Here is an 18,786-nt window from a genome sequence, read left to right on the forward strand (position 1 = left end):
TTTCACTTGCCTGCTTACACACTTCTTAGATTACCTTAGGAAAAAGCTCAGGATTTTGTACTTACATTTATCTGTAAAACAGCTAGCACTCTTTTGAAATAAATATTAGTAACAACCTGCTTGAAGACTTCAGTATCCTTCTGCACACAGACAAGCAGTGAAAAGGAACTATCAGTAACTAATGCTAGAGAGTGCTACATCAGCTTCATCCATCACTTTCACGTGGACTTGAATTGGCTGTTCCTTGTATCGCTCTGGTTAGAGGTTAGTTTAAGCCAACAAGGACCAAGACCACAGATTGGTTTGACAGTGACTTTGACTTTGCAAATAAGTTATGGCTTGGGTTTCTTGATCTTAAACAGGTTTACAATAAAAGGACACCTGTTCTCCACAAACTCAATGTCTTCAGAAGCCTGCCAGCTGTGACTGCCCACATTATTACACGGAGATCAGGTAATAGCTCCTGAAAAGACCACAGCCTCGCTTCTAAGCATAGTGTCTCATTCGCAATGCAATATTCTCTGCTTCGAGAGACATTACAACCTGTACAGTCTTCCCGCTCTTGGCTACAAGTACTTGGGTCATCTGGAAAGATCAGTTCATGATCTTTGGTATTTGCTATTTACAGTTTCTTTTTGTTAATGTTACAAATGTTAACCTGTTATATGAAAATAAGGGCCAGGAATAGAAAACTGCTGTTTTCTTAGTTTCACCTTTTATCCTTCTTTTTCCTTTTTCTTCGTCTTCCTCCTGCTTACATCCCAGTGCTACAATTCTGTTTCTTTGGTGTCTGTATCTCTCAAGTTTTCATAAAAAATTACCATACTCAAGTGGCAAGTGACAGTGACCTATATTTAGGTCTCTCAATCTTTTACCATAAATCAAAGTGCTTCCTTCTTTTCTGCACTTCTTCGAACATCTTTCAATTTGTTGACATCTTTCTGATAATGGAGTTATTTCAGGTTTGAACTGAGAGGCACAGATCAATTTCATAAACAGAATACAACCCCTACAGTAACATGTAGTGGTTGGGTGTTTTTTTTACTGGAACACACACAAAAATATAGTTACACTTTCTTCACATTTTCAAAATTCACGTCAACAGCAATTCATTGAGTTACAAGCCTATACTTTGCTTCTTGCCTTTGACAAACCTAATCAGATATTGCAGGAGGAGAAAAAAAAAAACAACAACAAAACCCAAACAACTTCTCAGATAGTCTGCTTTAATTATTGAATGAATTACCAGGTGTATTCTTACACAGAAACACTTCATCTCTCTACTGACCTTTTTCTACATATTTAACATTTTCATCAATACAAGATCGATTATAAAAACATAAACATACTTCAACTTCCAGTGCTGCCTTCAGACACATACCAAACTAGAAATTCCCAGCTTTTCAACAAGATTTAGGAGTCATATCCCGACACAGTAATAGCCATACTCCAGTTATCTGCCTTATTTAGACCCTTTGAAGCTTTTGTCCACTATTTGTATTCATATATATGATGAACATAACATACAGTAAAAGACATTCACTAGTTGTTAATACAGATGCTGTTCTGCCCAGAAGCGTGAAAAGGAAAGAGATGGCATGAAAGATTTCCACTGTTCCAAAAAAATTTTTTAATACATTACCTTCAGTTGAAGCAGCATCAATCATTACTCGTTGCATGAGGACTGGTTCTAATCCAAAATCAAACACAACAGTTTGGCGAAAAGTTCCAAAGATTTCTGTGTTAAAGGCTATACTGACTTTGTATATATAATGATCTATTCCGTTCTGGACCATCTTTCCTCCTATCCATTCCTGACAGTTTTCTGGAACTTCTTGTGATACCTGGGTAGTGCTGTCTCCAGCAGATATTGCAACGATACTAAAATGTGGACGATGGGCATCATAAAGCAATGCCACTCGATACAGCATTCTTGCAGGCTATAAAAAAAATGCAAAGGTTGAAATGACAGTATGTTGGAAAACTGAAATTATTTCAGGAATATCTTCATTTGCAATCAGATAATGAGAGCTTGTAACAACTCTCAACTTCTCAGAGCAGGTACAAGTCCTGCTTACTTTCCAGAAATCTGGGCAGTCGATACATAATCACCAAAGCTGGTGGGAAAAGAGAGAGAGAAGGGATGGCGCTACGAAGTTTCTCTATTTTAAGAAGAATTACGCAATTGAAATCTTAATCGCAAAAGGTTATGGGCTGCATTCTAGTTATTATTGACTCACTTTCAAAAGATAAGTAGTCCTACCTTACAAGTGAGAGCAAATGTCCATGTCTGATGAGACTTTTTGGTGGTGACAGTTACCGATAGCTCAGGATTATGTTCTACTCTCACTCCTTCTACACATTCACTAAGCTAGATTAAAAGAAAAAGAAGATAACATTAAAATTCTACAGACAGTATCAAAATAAAAACATTCAGTAAAAGGTAGTATTTTTAACAGAAAGTGGAAAGAACGGTTTCCTAGATTGTACAGGATTGATGCAAGTCCTGCATAGGAATTAATCAAAATATGTGCTAGTTCAGAGAGACAAGCAAGCCAAATCTCATAGATCATACTGCGTAAGCAAAGAATATAACCATTTAAGGACAATTAACCACGGGACTTGATTTTCAAAAACCAACTTAATTGTAAATGTTTAAAGTAGAACATGATTTCATTTGGAAAGAAGAATCTGATACAATGAGGCCCAAAGACTGCATTTCCAGAAGACCCCAGATCTCACTGACGTCAATGAGACTACTAGAGACACCAGGAAACTAGAATCAGGCTTTCTGCTCATTAATGCATTTTGCAGGAAGTCCACTCTTCCCAGATTTTAATCAACAATAGATGGACCGAAAACTCCTTAGGGTCAGTGGTAAGTAGAGCTGGTCGAATGCCGCAAAAACATTCTTTGGAATTCCAAACAGCTGCTAAGTTTGAGCATATCCATACCCCACACTCTTCGGTGTTCAAACTTTTTTTGAACATTTAGGGGATTGGCTGTTCTTTATACAAGTGCCTGCAGCTGCAGGCAAAGAAAAGGAGCCATGCACAAACAAGAGTATTCTCCACTAAGTCGTGAAAGCTTCGCCATTTATTGTTCTCCAGTTTAAAAAGTTCTGCCATCTAGTCAAGGAACAGGAACAATACCATGAGACTTGGCTGACCCATCCTGCACTGGGAAAAGTAAATATGCAAAATGAACAAGCTGTCATTAACCCATAAGCTGTAATTCACAAACTCTACTGAATTCCTGTAAAGAATGAGTACGTTTGCAGAAATCAGCCTAAGTCTCTGGTATCTTTGCAAGAAGACATAGGACAGGATGGAAAGGGGAGCAAATTGGTTGGACAATTTCTTGGTAAGGAGTAATTCGACCAGCTCTGATAGTAAGGGCCAAAAACAGGCTCATCTGTTAGTTTTAAATATGAGCACATAGGGAAGTAGTATATTTTCCTTACCACTTTCTCAGGAGATAACGAATTCATCCATTTCTCAATCAAGGTTTCCATATAACTGCCCGAACATTGTTTGTTTTCCTTCTGCTGTTTTAATCTGATCAAGCGGGAAGCATATCGTTTTTGCCATTCTGTTAGCTCTTCCTGGGAATGTGCTGAAGTACACTGTGCACCGTACCTGCAGATCCCTTGCTCTAAAAATCTACATAAAATAGGAAAAACGATTATGCCTTGAACTTTTCAGTCTCCAATTAAAAAAAGAAATTTATCAAAATTTTACTTTTAAAGCCAGAAGGACGTTCTTTAAGACTCTCACAGAACTAAAGGCAGTTTAGTCCATGTGAACTAATTTGGAAATATATACATCTACACAGCATTTTGTAAGAGAGGCAGGAGCCTCTCCTACTGCAAAGTCCAGAAAAGTATATCAAATTTCTTTGAAACATAGGGGGACACAAGCCTTCTTAAGAAATCTCCAGCTTCAGAGAAAGAAAGAATCAAGTGTTTGTACAGCAATTAACACAATGAGATCATGGACCATCCCTGAAATGACTAGGCACTGTATTAATATGAATAAAACACTGTTAATCAGGGGCAAAGGGAAGATATAGCAAATTTCCTCCAATGGTTAAGTTATTAGCTGATAAATACTCATTCAGCAGTTTTTCCTGGAGCAACAGTGACATCACATGGTCCTTTCTACTAAATACACCGACACAGAAATCATCTCTCAAGGAAAAGGTTTAATCCTCCTCTTTGTAAAGGGTGTATCAGTCTAAAAGGATCTGGTTTTGCAGAGGTTAAGGATTTATTAAAGTAGTACATTTTTCATTTAATGGCATGTGCTGATGCATCAAAATTAATGATATTCCAAATGCCTGTATACAATTTAAGCATTCTAATTCTCAGAATTTATTGCAAGTCTGGGCAAATGCCTGTATAACTTGGGAACTATTTTTATAATTAAACTTTGTATTAAAATTATAAAACACAAGGCAGTAGCTGCACCTTCTTCAAAACTGAAGCACTTAAATAGATGAAAAAACAAAGAATAAAATGGGAGAGGAGGTAAGTTCTGAAGGTACTAAGAAAGTATTGGATATACAGAACAAACATCAGGCCAGGAGGCTGTTTTGTTTGTTTTACATAAGGAGACTATAAAGAGTTAATGTAAGCATCACATTTATTATAAATAAAGCCAGGCAGGCTGATCTCTGTCAGAATATTAAGTTTATAGAAACTCTGTAAACATAATTATATTTGAATTTCATGTGGATATCTATGTATATACTTATATTAAAAATGTCTTCCTACAGTGATGAGTTACTGTAAAAAAGAAAGGATGCACCAAGACTAAATTAATACAGCAAGTCAGGACCCCACATCGATGAAGACAGCAGAAGGGGATCAGTGGCTGAATAACCTTTCTGTAGTATATTTATGCTGTAATGTAACGTGAATTAGAATGTGAACTTTGAGCAATGTGATAAAAACAAGTAACACCCGACTATGACATGAAAACCTTGCAGCAAAAGTACCTGGATATCTAGGCCACACTTGCATTAGTCATTATAATTTGATTAAGCATCCACTTTTCCTTTCAGAAAAGTTTAAGTATTTAAAGGTTTGAGTGCCCAAATTGTAAATAAAATAAGCGTGATCTATATCACGATGTTACTACAGGCGTTCTCAAAATATGTTCCTTAATATACTTTAAATTAAAATATTTTTCCTGGCAGTCAATTTCAGTATTTTTATTGTAAATTTTCCAATCCACCATTGCATTAGAATGCTAAAGTACAATTATGACTTTCATGGCCCAAAGTAAATGGAGTGCAAGCATAAAAAATTGTTGACCTGTTCTTATTAGCTACAAAGCAGACTTAAAATCAAGTGGTTTTACTTCTCATTATTTAATAGGAAAGCATATTACTTTAAAATTTGTCATCATTATGCATTTTTTCCAAGTTCTCATTGTTCATATTTTAATAGACACTTTTTTTCCCCCTCATTTTTAGTTTCTTATTTAATACCTCCTGCAATTCCATAGCTTCCTTATCTAGAATAAATATGCTGTACTCCTACTGCTTTTTGGCACACAGGGGAAAAATAAACCACAACTTAAAAAATTCGTATTCAGTACCTGTAACTGCCTCCTCACAAGGAACTAAAATCTTTAATCCATGGTCAGAATGATACTGTTCCTATAGATTTGCTGAGTAAGGCACATCCTTCTCACTGTAAGGGTTAACAGTGTGTATAAAGCTAATTACAGCTTTAGTGGAAAAATGTTTCAGAGCAATGGTTGGAAACACAGTGTAAATCATCATGAGCTAAAAACTGTAAATATCTGCTTTTTAAAAATTGCTGAATATGCACCAGATATGATAAAAGTCAACAAGAGTTGCAAAGATTTAGCATCTCTAGAAAATCACACCAAAAGTAGCCCAAATTCAGCGATTCAGTCATGTAATTTAAAAAGCAGGTCTGATTCCTGCTCATTTTCTTAAATTAATTTATTTGCATCAGTTACATATATGGCAGAATCAAGTGCATAATGATGGTTCCTCCCCGTTAATATATTAATACAGTTTTACATAAGTAATGACGATTAACACCACAAACTACAGGCAATATCAACTAGTAGACTGAAAAAGACAAGAAGAAACTCCAGTACAAGCCATCGGATCTTCAGCAAGGCAATTCACCTCTCTGTATTTGAGCTTACGCAAAATGGAAATCACGACATCTGGAGGGAAATTCTACAAACTTTTTTTTAATTCGAAGACAAAGACCATCTATCAACAAAGCCCATTTATCTGAAGGGATGCACCCTATCTGCTGTCAAAGCACACTTCTCTCTGCTTCAGTCTGCTAACACTGTTGTCTGTGGGAACTTTTCACATCTCCGAAATTATAAAAATTAGAAAAGGTAGGGGAAAAAGACAGATGCTGGCCTGTCACTAGAAAAATGGTCCTCAAACCACTCTCTTATGAAAACGGAGCTAGTGATTCCATTTTATAAACTGAGGTGCTTCTGGATAAACTGACCCTTCCAAAAAACTGTGAACGAGTCAACTCCTGCTCTAACAGGTACCTTCATTTTCCTGACCTCTTAATCATTCTGTCAGCAATTAAATAAAAGAGGAATCGTTATGATCCCTTGGAGAATGCTGATATAAAGCAATGACTTTACCTTTTACATAGTGTATATTCTTCACTGCTTGTGACTCCCCTGGGCGGAGGGCGGAACTGCCAGCCATCCCGGGACCCTGCAGAGTAGTCAAAACTTAGGTTACGTTTCTAATTGCCAAGTATTTCTGAGTCGGAGAGTTAACTGTCCAGGGTACCATATCTCTAAACATCGACCCAAAGTGTACAAATGCAAAATTATCCACCAAAAATTAATTTTCAATCCCTAACAAATTCATTTAGAACAGGCTGTGAAGGCAAGTTTCAAACAATTTGCAGAATGGAGCAGGCTCTGATACAGCACTTTGACCAATAAATAGAAACGTCTGCCTCCAAATTCAGTCAATGATGAGATAATTCTACCTCAACCCCCAGGGCTCATCACGATAGTCAAGCCCCTTTTTTGCTTTTTGACTACCATGCAGTGCTGAGCACTCAGCAGAATACAAGTCTTCGCACTACAAAATGAAGTAGCTTTAGAACTGAGTTACATACCTTCTTCTAAATCTTCTACATGATATCCTGATGGTACTTTACCAGCTGCCTACAATTATATAAAAAAAACACAGTTATAAAGGAACACAAAACAATTTCATCAACAAGAACTGCTTTGGCTTCTTTGCTGTCAAAATGTGTTTTAGAACAACCAATACAAAAATATTAATCAGAAGTCTGAAATCACTCCCAGTCACAATCATGAATTTCATATTAACCTAACAACTGGATTGCAGCCGTTGATAAAAGGAATTTTGACAGGAACACTGAGTCCACTCATTGTTAGAAGAAAATTTTAGAGATTTTTACAGGACCCTGTGTTCGTTTTAATGCAGACTGCAGTAAAGTTTTTAAAAGGCCAGAAGTCTAAACTGTATTGAGATGTCTTTCAGCTTTGAATCTACATTAAAAATAAAGCCCAGATCAACGACAAAGCATAAGAAGAAAAAAAAAAGAAGAAAAAAAGAAGTGGCAATTCAATCAATAGACATGACAGATTAACCTCTAATACAAAAAAAGGTGACTGAGAGGGCATTTATATTTGTTAGCCAATTTCTTAAGTCATGTTTATGACTTCAGAATCATTTCCAAGAGAGAAAAATACAATAAATAAATAAATAATACAGATCTAAATGCTTTGAATTCTTTCTACTCGCCACTTCAAGAGAGTCGACAACCTATTAGCATCTTTCTCTATGTTCTCATACGTCATGCAAGATTGCGATGAAAGGCTCCTGAATAGGTAGGTGGTAAAGACCGACAGACCAGTGGAAACAATAATGTTTGAACCAGTATGTTCATAGTGAGCCTGGATCTCCTGGGACACATGAAAACAAGCCTTTCAGCTGTTTCAGGTACTGCTCATTATTTTCCCAATAATATGCTCATTATTACCTCTGTTTCAGCAAGAAGTGTTTTCAGTCGTGTCAGATCTTTAGTTACCATCCCGTTCTGGGGGGGAGAAATAACAGTAATACATCAAACACATAAACCTTCACAGGCATTAAACCACAGCAACAAAGTTCATTTCCCCCTGCACCACCACCAAGGAGAAGGGCAAGAAGGTAAAATCAGTTTGACTTACAATGCACAACTTTAAATGACATACTACGTAACACTGAGCAAGCATTTCGGTGAAAAAGGGAATTTTACACTGGCCAAAAACAGCACTAGACTTACAGCAAGTACCGATACAGGACAACGCAGGAGAGCGGCCTATGTAGAACAACTTGGGAAAAAAAATTTCTTATGAAGTTTAGCTGCCACTCAAGACAAACATTAACAGCTACAATAATTATTGATTGCTGTTCTCCAGAACAGTACTCTACATGCACAGTAGCCCTGGAGGCAGTACAGCCCAATGGACAAGGACTCAGGAGATCTATGCTCAATTATAAGCTTGGCTACTGGCCTGCTGGTTGACCTTAGGCAAGTCACTTCACCTCTCCATGCCTCAGTTTCCCATCTGCAAAATGGGGACAGTGATACTGATGGTCTTCTCAGAGCACTTTGTAAGCTACTGATGAAAAGCATTATACATGAGCCATATGCTCTGCTTACTGAAACACTTCGACTCTAAAGGAATTAATGTAATAAACTTTCACTGCTATTGCAGTGATGGGTTCATCTCTTCTTAAGGATCTACTTTACATATTACTAATTTGTACAGTTTCGTAACTCCTTCTGCTCTGATGTAGATAGACTATGTAATTTTTGGAGTTTTCGCTAAAAAGCAAAGATTAGCCATGTAACTAAAAATAACTGCATATTCAAGTACATCTGAAGTAAAAATCTTTCAAAATTGAATTTATCTGAAATATATAGCTAAGTGTACCAATTTCACACTCATGTAAGTCAAAACTTTGATTAAAGGAACCCAGACCTGTGGGGTTTATTTCAATAATCTCTTGCAGAAATTTAATTAAGTGCTACTACATTTGTTAGACTTCTCCACATTTTGACTGTGCTACTGAGCAGCAGAAATTACTCTCTTTGCTGAAAAATTACACACTCAACAATTCTCACACTTGGGCTTTTTTCAAAATGATTTTTCACTTCTTCAGCAGAAAGGCTGCGAATTGAACCTGTTGAGCTTATATGTATTAGAGCATAAAAAAGTTAGCAAGAATCATTCTCTTAAGTCTCTTAAGTCACTGGGGAGGAACAGCTCTGGATTCCAACTCTTCAGTAAATTCATTCCAAAACTTTGTTTCATTTCTCCTCTCAGACAATGGCAGAAGTCAGTAAATCAGTTGCTGGTTTTAATATTCCTACTGAAAACAACTGTGTATACAAACCTAAAGCTTGTAAAACCTCTCAAATTCCGCTTTGGGACAACACTCTGGAATTATATGAGAAGTTACCTTTATTTGCACAACAACAGCTCAAAACAAGGGCACTGTAACCTTCCTGCGATAAGGAGCTTGTGGCTATTTTACTAATTTTTTCTGAAGGCAAGTTTCCTTCGACTTCACAAGGAATTCTTCAATGAAACATTTTTTCATTAGAAAACACCAGCTAAACAAAGAAAAAAACCCTTTTCTTTATGTAAAAATAGCCAATGGCGGGGGGGGAGGAAATTCAGGATATACACCAGACAGACAAACAGAACTCCCTCTCAAAAACAACCTACTGATTAAGTTAAGCACCAAGATATAGGAGACATGATCCAATTTCAAGGTAACAGGCCCTCCTACAACAGTTTCTGATGTCACTTACACATTCCTCATGGTCTGACCAGAGCTGCTCTTGTTTGTGCTATGACCATGTTTCTGGATTTAGCATCACCAGCAGTTCATGGTGATGAACTGCATGCTATTTAATCTAGATTACAGAAATAAAAAGGACATTATCCTTTGGAGACTTATATATGTCCTTAATTTTCCCCATATGAGTAGTCACATAAGAGGCAGAACAGTTACTTACATGGATGGGGTTAAAAGCATCTTTAAAAGTTTTGACAGCTCAAGGGTAAAATAGAAGCTTTGAACTCAAACCTTATCTTCATCTTGAAATGCAAAGCTTTTTCTTTTCCTGAAAAGCTTTTCATGCTGTTTTACAACTTATCATGGGCCAGTTATTTAAAATTCCTATCAATAATTTTTCTGCTTTAATGGCTAAACTTCCTGAAGTACATACAAAATGGTGTCAGGTGCAATTTAAAAAAAAGTAAGCAAAAGTTTGAGATTTACGTTATTCTAGTCAGTCGCACAAATATGCAAATTATTTGGCATTCCTCGAGGACTCAGAGCCAACAACGAAAAAAACTTTTCAAAATTGTAACAACTCTGAAACACTGGTAATGCAACAACCTTAATATCCTGATTATACATGTGTGCCCATATACTTATCTTTGTCTTTTTCATACAAATCATTTTTGTTGCAACCTGCCAGCCAAACATATGTTCAGAAGTTTGTTATGAAACACATTTTTAAAAAAGGAAATACAAAACTGCTTTTTAAATTATGTAGATTGCAGCAAACCCACTTACCAGTGATTCACCCATCAGTGATTTGGAAAGAACATTAGACACAATTTGCAGCTTCCCTTTAAGATGCATGCAGCAGAGCACTGCACGGAAAGATCCATCTCCCTTGGCTAGCCCCTCTCCCAGCACTGCAACACAAATCAGCAACTATTAGCTTCATCACAGTATACATTTAGATAAAGTATATACAGTTTTCCTTCATCTTTAACATGAAAATAAAGTCTGAAACTCGGGTTGAATCCATGGCTTCTTGGAAAGACAAGTCTTGGATGTAAAGGAAGTATTACTTGCTCTCGGCTAATATTAACTTGAAACTTGTCTCCCACCATCTAAGCAATGCTGTACATAAGCTCAAAAAAGGTTGTAATGTTTACATGCTAAAATAGACAAAAATTAAATACGGGAAGGGTAAATTCAAGTATCTGACACAGACACAAAGGACCTCCTCTTCACAGAAAGGGTAAAAAAAAGTAGCAACCAACAACCTCTCAGTAACACAAACATGCTCAGGAAGATCCATTCATGCTCACAAAAAGCATGCCCTGTCGTTTCCAAATATAGCTAACCTCCTCATGGTCAATTCCTGTTACTTTAAAAGGGCTTTTATTCACTTACACTGTAAAGTGCAGGATATAGGAACGATTGTTTGAGTCCAGAAATTTACAGGCTCCACGTAACAGAAAACTTTCCTAATGCTTCCTAGCACTGGATCAGATAGCTAGCCAAACAGACACTTTCATTGACACTTCCAATAGTGAAAGGATTTATTTCACGATATAGACGTGCTTCAGACAAGTAGGAATAACACAATCATATATATTACCTGTCCAGAAAACAAAATGCCAGAGTGACTAAAAAGCTAGTAAACTAAGCATGTGAGTTGAAAAGAAGGCTGGACAGTTGTTTACAATTACAGAATTGTAATATATATTACTGTTATTGCAGGCAACGTCAACATCTGTGTTTATACCGCTACTCATGCAGATGCATCAGCTCCTGTTAGTGCTGACAGGAATTTTACATTCACCACAACTTCAGGATTACATTTTAGAATAATAAATCAAAACTCCTCACTCAACTGACGTTCACATCATTAACAGAAATTGCATGAAAGACTAAAGAAAAAATAGTCCCACGAAAAACATTCACATAAAACCAAGTAGACATCTCTTCAAAATGAAATGGTAACTAAATCTTGTTTATAAAGTGCCTCAAAGATTAGTCTGAATTCACCACTCTGATGATACTGACCACATTTCCAAAAATAGAGCCTACTTCCCAAATCAGAAGAAGCAGTGCCAGAAATAGCTTTAACATGTCTGACAGTTTGCTATTTTAACCTCAAAGATTGGATGTCCAATTATGATATTTCATATCATTAACTGCATAGTATTACCAAGCTAAAACATACAGTTGCACATAAAAAGTTACAACACATTAACCAGTATCTTTTATTGAAGATTTGTGGAATAATTTAACAGATTGTAAGTTACCACCATTCTTTGTAACAGTGCAAGCAGCATACTATAAAGAACATAGATTTCTCTAGCTATCCTAAAATGTACTTATCATTCAGGTTAAAATAAAACACTGTCATAGCTATGCAACATGTCAAGTCTTGTAAAAAGACAGAACAGCAGCTTGAATAAAACTCTTTTTAAAAAAAATTGTGAGTATCAAGGAAGTGTGAGTATCAGGTAGTCCATACCAAGGTTGTTTCTTCCCAAGGGTATTTCAACTACAAAACTAAAACTAAGACCTTTCAGGATCACAAATGCAGGTACTCTAAACTGTCAGGGGCTGGACTACAATTGACAACAGCGTATCATCGGGAACCACAACCAAATAGTTCATTCATATATTCATAAGATACGGTGTGTGTCTATACAAATACATACACACATTATGTTTTTTTATACGTACATAAATATGGCATTAATAAGTTGAAAAATGTCCTCAGTTTTAGATCTGGAAGAAATATTTGCAGAACGTGCTGGCATGAATTAAGGAAATTAACATTAAACTGAATGCTATGTCTTTGTTACTGTACACATTTGAAAGCTGTTTTCTCTACTTAATTTAAAAAAAAAAAAAGTAGAGACCAGCGCTCCTATTCCACCCACTTCTATGCCCATCCAGTGAGAGAAGGAAAATAGTTAACATGACAGTTCCTTTGAGATACCGATATCTGACATATATGCCAAGAAAAGGTTTCACAGATGAATGTCACCCATCTACCCCTATGACAAACCCATCAGATCTCATCAATAAGAATACTATTCATTAAATACCATTCTCCCTCCTACCTCCTTTAACCATCATTCATTTTTCCATATGTCTCTCTTTCGCTTTTATTTGCCATCATGAAAGATAACTGTGAGGTTAGTCAGAATATTACCCCCTTGGCATGTATCAACAGTTAAAAGAAGCAGCTTTTAAAAAAAAAAAAAAAAAAAACCAAACCTCAAGACTATTTTAAGAATGCTACTGATTAAGCGACCTTTTTAAATTTGTTAAACTTTAATTTTACATCTACAGAAAGCAAATTTACTTTTCTTAGTTATGTTTTGTGGACCTCCGCAAGCAGGCTGCAGAGCCCCACAAATTCCCCAAACTATGACTTGAGTATCAGTGAAGAAAAATGCATATAAAAAACCCAACCAAACAAGCAAACAAACCAACCCACAAAACCAGAAAGGAACAATTTAAAGATTATCATTGCTAGCACAGGAATGTCAGAATAGTATATCACACAGTCCGTGTAACAAAACTGTGGTTTGAGGAAACTTCCTTTAAAATTCAAGAGCAGTTAAGGAACTAAAAACTGAAAGGTGGGATCTACCCACCTTTTCTTTCCAAATCTAACTGATAAACTCTGATCCAATGCTTACCAAACTCAGCAAAGAGTTCTCAGTGAGTTTTGAATCACTTGCATTATACATGAATAACAGAACATTAGCAAGGATGGTTAATTCCTTTAAAAATACCCCAAGCGAACAAGGCAGTGAAACATGAAAGGCTCAACTTCAATGTGATATATGCACATTTGGAAGCTTTAACAAATGGGAATAAATATATCATCTTGATTTTCTCTGAATCAAGTCCCAAAACGCAAACCAAAATATCCACCACGTCCCTAGGAAGAAAGACGGAACAATCAGCTGTCTTTATCTTCGCAAGAATCCTAACACTATCAATTCATCCTAGATTTGAATACTGAAATATCTATTAGCCAAACAGCACCGCTGTGCTGAAGTCATGCATTTGAGTCCTGGTACTTGAACACGAGTTACAAAATAGTGAGATCTCTTTTAAAAAAAAAAAAAAAAAGTATTATGAAGCAGATACATAATTTTAACTAGGAAAAAAAAACATTGTTAGCAAACTAACAAATCTGGGCATCAGTTTTAAAAATTGAGACAACTGACTGCAATTTATAACACTATGTAATAAAAAAAGAAATAAGCATACCATGCCTACAGTCTTCATCTGCTTGCCCATACTTTTTCTGAAAGGTAAAACATGAAAAGTTTAAAAATAGCATTATTCCAGTTAGCATAAACAACTACATGCTTGAATTACAAGTTTCTTAAAACTTTTAAAATCCAGTATCTCGTTTTTTCCAGGGTGGAACATGTAAAGAACATCAGTCACATGTCAAATATAATATAATTAATTCTCAGAATGCTGACTTTTTCTCAAATTCTCAGCAAATGGACATTTTAAAAGAGGAACATGAATGGGCAAAGGTATATGTTTATGTATGTCTTTGTAGGTGGCTCACAACACCTAGGAAAAAATACAAAAACTTAACTTTCTTTTCTAGCCACTGTAATTTTTTTTAAACTTGCACTAATATGGTGCTATTGAAATTTGTAAGGTATGCATTTTATTTTACTGTCTCATCAGTGGTGATTTTAAAAATTACTTTGTTTAGTAAAACAAGAAGGGAAAATTTGGAATTCCCCCCCCCTTTTTTTTTTTAACTTATAAGCCTTTAAGTATCTATCTAATTCAAGTCTTTAATAGGAAGGTTTTGATTACAAGTATTTTTCCAAAGCCCCTGAAGACTTACTGCAATAATTTTCACTATGATGAACATCCAGATAGGTGCCTCACAGGATTTTCAAGGGCATCCAGGTCAGAAACATATTAAATACTGCTAAGCATCTATCTGCATATTGGCCTATGTAAATAATTTTGAGAAGTCAAGTCTGTAGTAACACAAGTTCCATTAAAAAAAAAAAATTAGTTATTTCTGAAACTTTTCCCCTGAGGAGCCATAAGATAGGTCACATCTTAATTTAAGAAGTTTCCCAATTCTTGTTTTGCACACTGCATAGTCCAATCCAGCTATCTATTTAAAGAATGCTTAAAAATGCTCCCTAATCAGATGGGCAAGATTTATCTTAAAGCTGCCCAGCAAGGTCTTATAACTTGGCCAAACTTTTTCCACTTGGGATGAAACCGTGCATACCCAATATGTGAAGATCTGGGGTGGACAAGGCCCCTGTAAATCTGTAATAACATTTCCAAAACAGAAAAGTAAGGAAAAACATAGGTTCATTAAGCAGGTTGTAGGTTTATTCTTAAGCACTGTAAGAATGTCCTTTCCTTTAAGAAAGTGTAGCTCTCTGATGCTTTAAAGGAAGGACACAAATTCGGCAACAGGATCACCTATAATTCAGGGTTATGCCTCTTGCCATGCATTTACAAACTTTTACAAAGACCCCAGTTTTTACATTTCCATTAAAAATCTGCCAGAGCCTAAAAGTTACATCTTTCACAGACATGCTCTAGCCTAGCAATGGAAAACTAGTATATGATCAAGTATTAAGAGACTAATGTTCGGCCTATACAAATGGAGCTAAATTAGGTATGAACCAGCTACCTGAATTCTGGCATTTCTTAACTTTGTTTTCTGAGTGTTTAGATCTGCAACCTTAATTTCATGCTCTTTAAAGATAAGGTAATTTGGTATGTAATTCAGCATAACTGTACAAACATAATACCCTAACACCGGATATTTTGCCTTCCTAGAAATTTTTTTTTTTTTTAGGTATTTTTCTTCATTCTTTTAGAGAACTGTGATTCAGACCCAAACTATTTAGAGGTCCCAATCCTGAAAAATAAACAGATCAGGGAAAACTACAAGACAGAAGCCTCATATATGCTTTAGCAAGTGGGATTCTGTGGCAAACCAACATGCCAGTCACAGGCAAACTCTGAATTTTATTTAAATCTTGACAGTACAAGATATTTGATTGCTCTTTCCAGTTCACTAGATACTATTAAAGAGTCACACTCACAAGTTGTAAAAAGGAAGCAATTCTATACAGAAGAGTCTCGATTTTGATGCGGTCGATTTCTGCCTGGCATGCCTCCGGGAGGTGAGCTGGGGGGTACTGGCTGAGGGAAAGGAGAGCCTCTGTGCAATGCTTCACTGCCACTTCATAATCCTGCTGCTTAAGAGATTCACATGCTTGTTCACATGACTTCTCTGGTCTTCTGTCTGCCATGACTCAGGGACAGAAATCCTAGAGTGGGGGCAGAGGGGATGATAAAATGTTGGTTAGCTGTATAATGGCAGTGACAACTTGCCAACCAACTTCCATTCCCATCTCAAGGTGTTGTATCACATCCCCTTTGTTTCATGCCATTTGCGCTTCCTATCCCAATCTTTCTCACTAACTAACCTCTTCCCAGTCTTTTTTCCATCGCTCCCAGCTCTCGGTTTTGATTCTAATTCAAGATGTTATTAAGCCCATGACTGATTTTAAGAATGTAAGTAGTGGTTTCAAATTTTAAAGTCAGCATGGATTTAAGCACTTTGCTACATAGAGGCTTTTGGGCCTTCACTGGCAACATGATCTTTGCTTTGGAAGTAATACAACTCATCCACCAACTGCTCTTTCTCCAAGCCTGCAGCCATTTACTCCAAGACACCTTTCTCTTCAAAGCACTTCTCACCTACACTCCGGGGAGGGAGCCCCGCTCTCCGGCTGGGTGAAGCACAATGGGGATGGACAAGGATGAATGAGAAAGAACGGGAGGTCAACAGGAAACCGCTTGTCTCTTCCTTCAGTTGGTTTATTGCCATTTCTGCCTGAGAAAGCCTAGATACCCCTGCCACACTGACACCTTTGTGCAGAACTTCTTAAATAATTTTAAAGTAAATATTTTTAGGGGGGAAAAAAATTGAAACACTTGTGATAAAAATCTGCATACAAGACAGACAACGTTATCTGCCAATAAACTGAGACAAATGGTTATCCACAATCTAAACCACCAGTAGAAAAGCAAAGGACTTCTATAATCCGTCTACATTCTCCCTTCGTTGACATAATATTTAAGTATGATACATATCCCTAGAGACATTGTACTTTAAAGCTGACTTCACAAAAATGCATTCTGATAACTGAAAGAGGAAAAAAAATGTAAGAGTTCTCATTTTCATTTTTAGCAAGCAGCATACTATCAATATTTGTGATTATATATCAGCTATTATGATTGTCTCAAATAACTTTCTTTAGCCCACTTTAAAAATTCACTGCTAAAAGCTTACTTTATATTTTTAGGTTTTTAACCAAACTAAGGTAAAGTAACTTCAAGAAGTTAATCTGAAGGTCAAATAAATGCATTTTCTTTATATGAAAAAGAATTCACCATCCCACTTTTCTCATTAACACATGCCTAAGCAAATATATAGTAGAAATGTAAACAAGACTTTTCATATATTATACAAGTGTTCTATGTGTTCCCTTACACTCTTAAAATTTGATTTTCAGTATCAATATAGAAACATAAAGGAATATTGATTTCTCAAGACAATTTTCACTTAAACCACCTTCCCTTTTACAACATTTATATAAAAATTTCCTATGTACAACAAAGTATCTTCCCAAAAGTGAAGGAACGCAAGCATGAATAAATTTGTGGTTATCCTGATACAATCTGTGACATATGCCTCTTTCTTAATAACGACTTTGCAAAATATTACCGCATTCATCCACATATTTCTTTTTCTGCTAAAAATAAGTCCCCATTTTCAATCAGAATAGGAACAGGCAAATAGGTTTTGCATTTCCATACATAAGAGTAAATTCATTCATGGAGTTATTCTGTTAACATTAAAGACACTCATCAGTGGATCACTAAGCACATATTTTCAATTATATAAACGTTAGGTATTCTTAAGCTGTTTATGCAAGGATCCTTTTTAGATACAACTAAAGATTACATTGATTTCCATTTCACTAACATTTTAGGCCACAGTGAATTTTACAAATCTAGGATTTGCTTCAATAATAATACAATAGTTAATTGATGTTTTTCTCACATACATTCTGTTTTCCTCCTAAGGGACTGAAAAGAGGATTTCATGAACCCTGCTGTACTTTTTATTTCCTCACTTCCTGGCTGACATATAACCAAAATTCCTTTGACCGAAAGTCTCAGCAGAGCTTCTGTGTGTTTATTCCCGAAGAACTGTTTATATGCAGATCCTATCCTAACTGACCTGGCCAGCATAACTGACAGGCATTTGAAAGCTACATTATCCAGCCCTTCTCCAACACGGCACCAAGTAAAAGAACAACATTTTTATTTATCAGTTGTCTTATGCTGGCTGTTTTGATAAATACTGAGCTAGTCTGTTTGAGGAGAAGCTGGGTTTTAAGCACCCAGCAGCGGCCTACTACACACTGCAAAGGCCACACAATTTCTTTGGTCAACTTGAAGACTGAAGAGAGCACTTCACTCACAGGATTTAAGTGACCCTAAGCAATAACCTGTGGATTAAGTTAAGTGAAGCTAAGAGAAGTCAGGACCAGGCTGTTTGGGTAAGTGGGCTAAACTGAGTCACACTATCAGTATTTCAGAGTGTAATTAAAAAAAACTCTGAAGTCACAGCGCATGGGACACAGTGATAGATAAGGAGCTGCTGCAGTGTAATTTGTTTTTAAAAAAAATCTAATCATAACGAAGAAAACCAGTATGTGGACAACATATGGAAAGTGATACATTCAGGTTCTCAGATTTCATTTCAATTCCATTTATATTCACACATGCTGACACAAACATGGACATTTATTGGGTATTTGCACCATCTACTTCAGACTCCAACCCAGGTGCTCTAACTGCTCCTTGGAG

The 18,786-nt window shown here is 36.2% G+C and overlaps 1 protein-coding gene across 1 annotated transcript in view; it reads right to left on the bottom strand.

Moving 5' to 3' along the window:
• Nucleotides 1-16,174, bottom strand: part of HELZ (helicase with zinc finger) — a 73,277-nt gene extending 57,103 nt beyond the window's left edge. Inside the window, exons 1-9 of the mRNA XM_009323671.1 lie at nt 15,945-16,174; nt 14,107-14,143; nt 10,639-10,763; nt 8,042-8,098; nt 7,148-7,196; nt 6,657-6,732; nt 3,464-3,662; nt 2,264-2,371; nt 1,643-1,940 (exon numbers count right to left, since the gene is read on the bottom strand). Of these exons, the coding sequence (XP_009321946.1) occupies nt 1,643-1,940; nt 2,264-2,371; nt 3,464-3,662; nt 6,657-6,732; nt 7,148-7,196; nt 8,042-8,098; nt 10,639-10,763; nt 14,107-14,143; nt 15,945-16,154 (1,159 nt within the window). The 5' untranslated portion in view covers nt 16,155-16,174. The remainder of the gene's footprint in view (nt 1-1,642; nt 1,941-2,263; nt 2,372-3,463; nt 3,663-6,656; nt 6,733-7,147; nt 7,197-8,041; nt 8,099-10,638; nt 10,764-14,106; nt 14,144-15,944) is intronic.
• Nucleotides 16,175-18,786: the final 2,612 nt, after the last annotated feature.

The sequence above is a fragment of the Pygoscelis adeliae genome, unplaced genomic scaffold (genome assembly GCF_000699105.1).
Source record: "Pygoscelis adeliae isolate BGI_AS28 unplaced genomic scaffold, ASM69910v1 Scaffold75, whole genome shotgun sequence".
Taxonomy (NCBI): Eukaryota; Metazoa; Chordata; class Aves; order Sphenisciformes; family Spheniscidae; genus Pygoscelis; species Pygoscelis adeliae.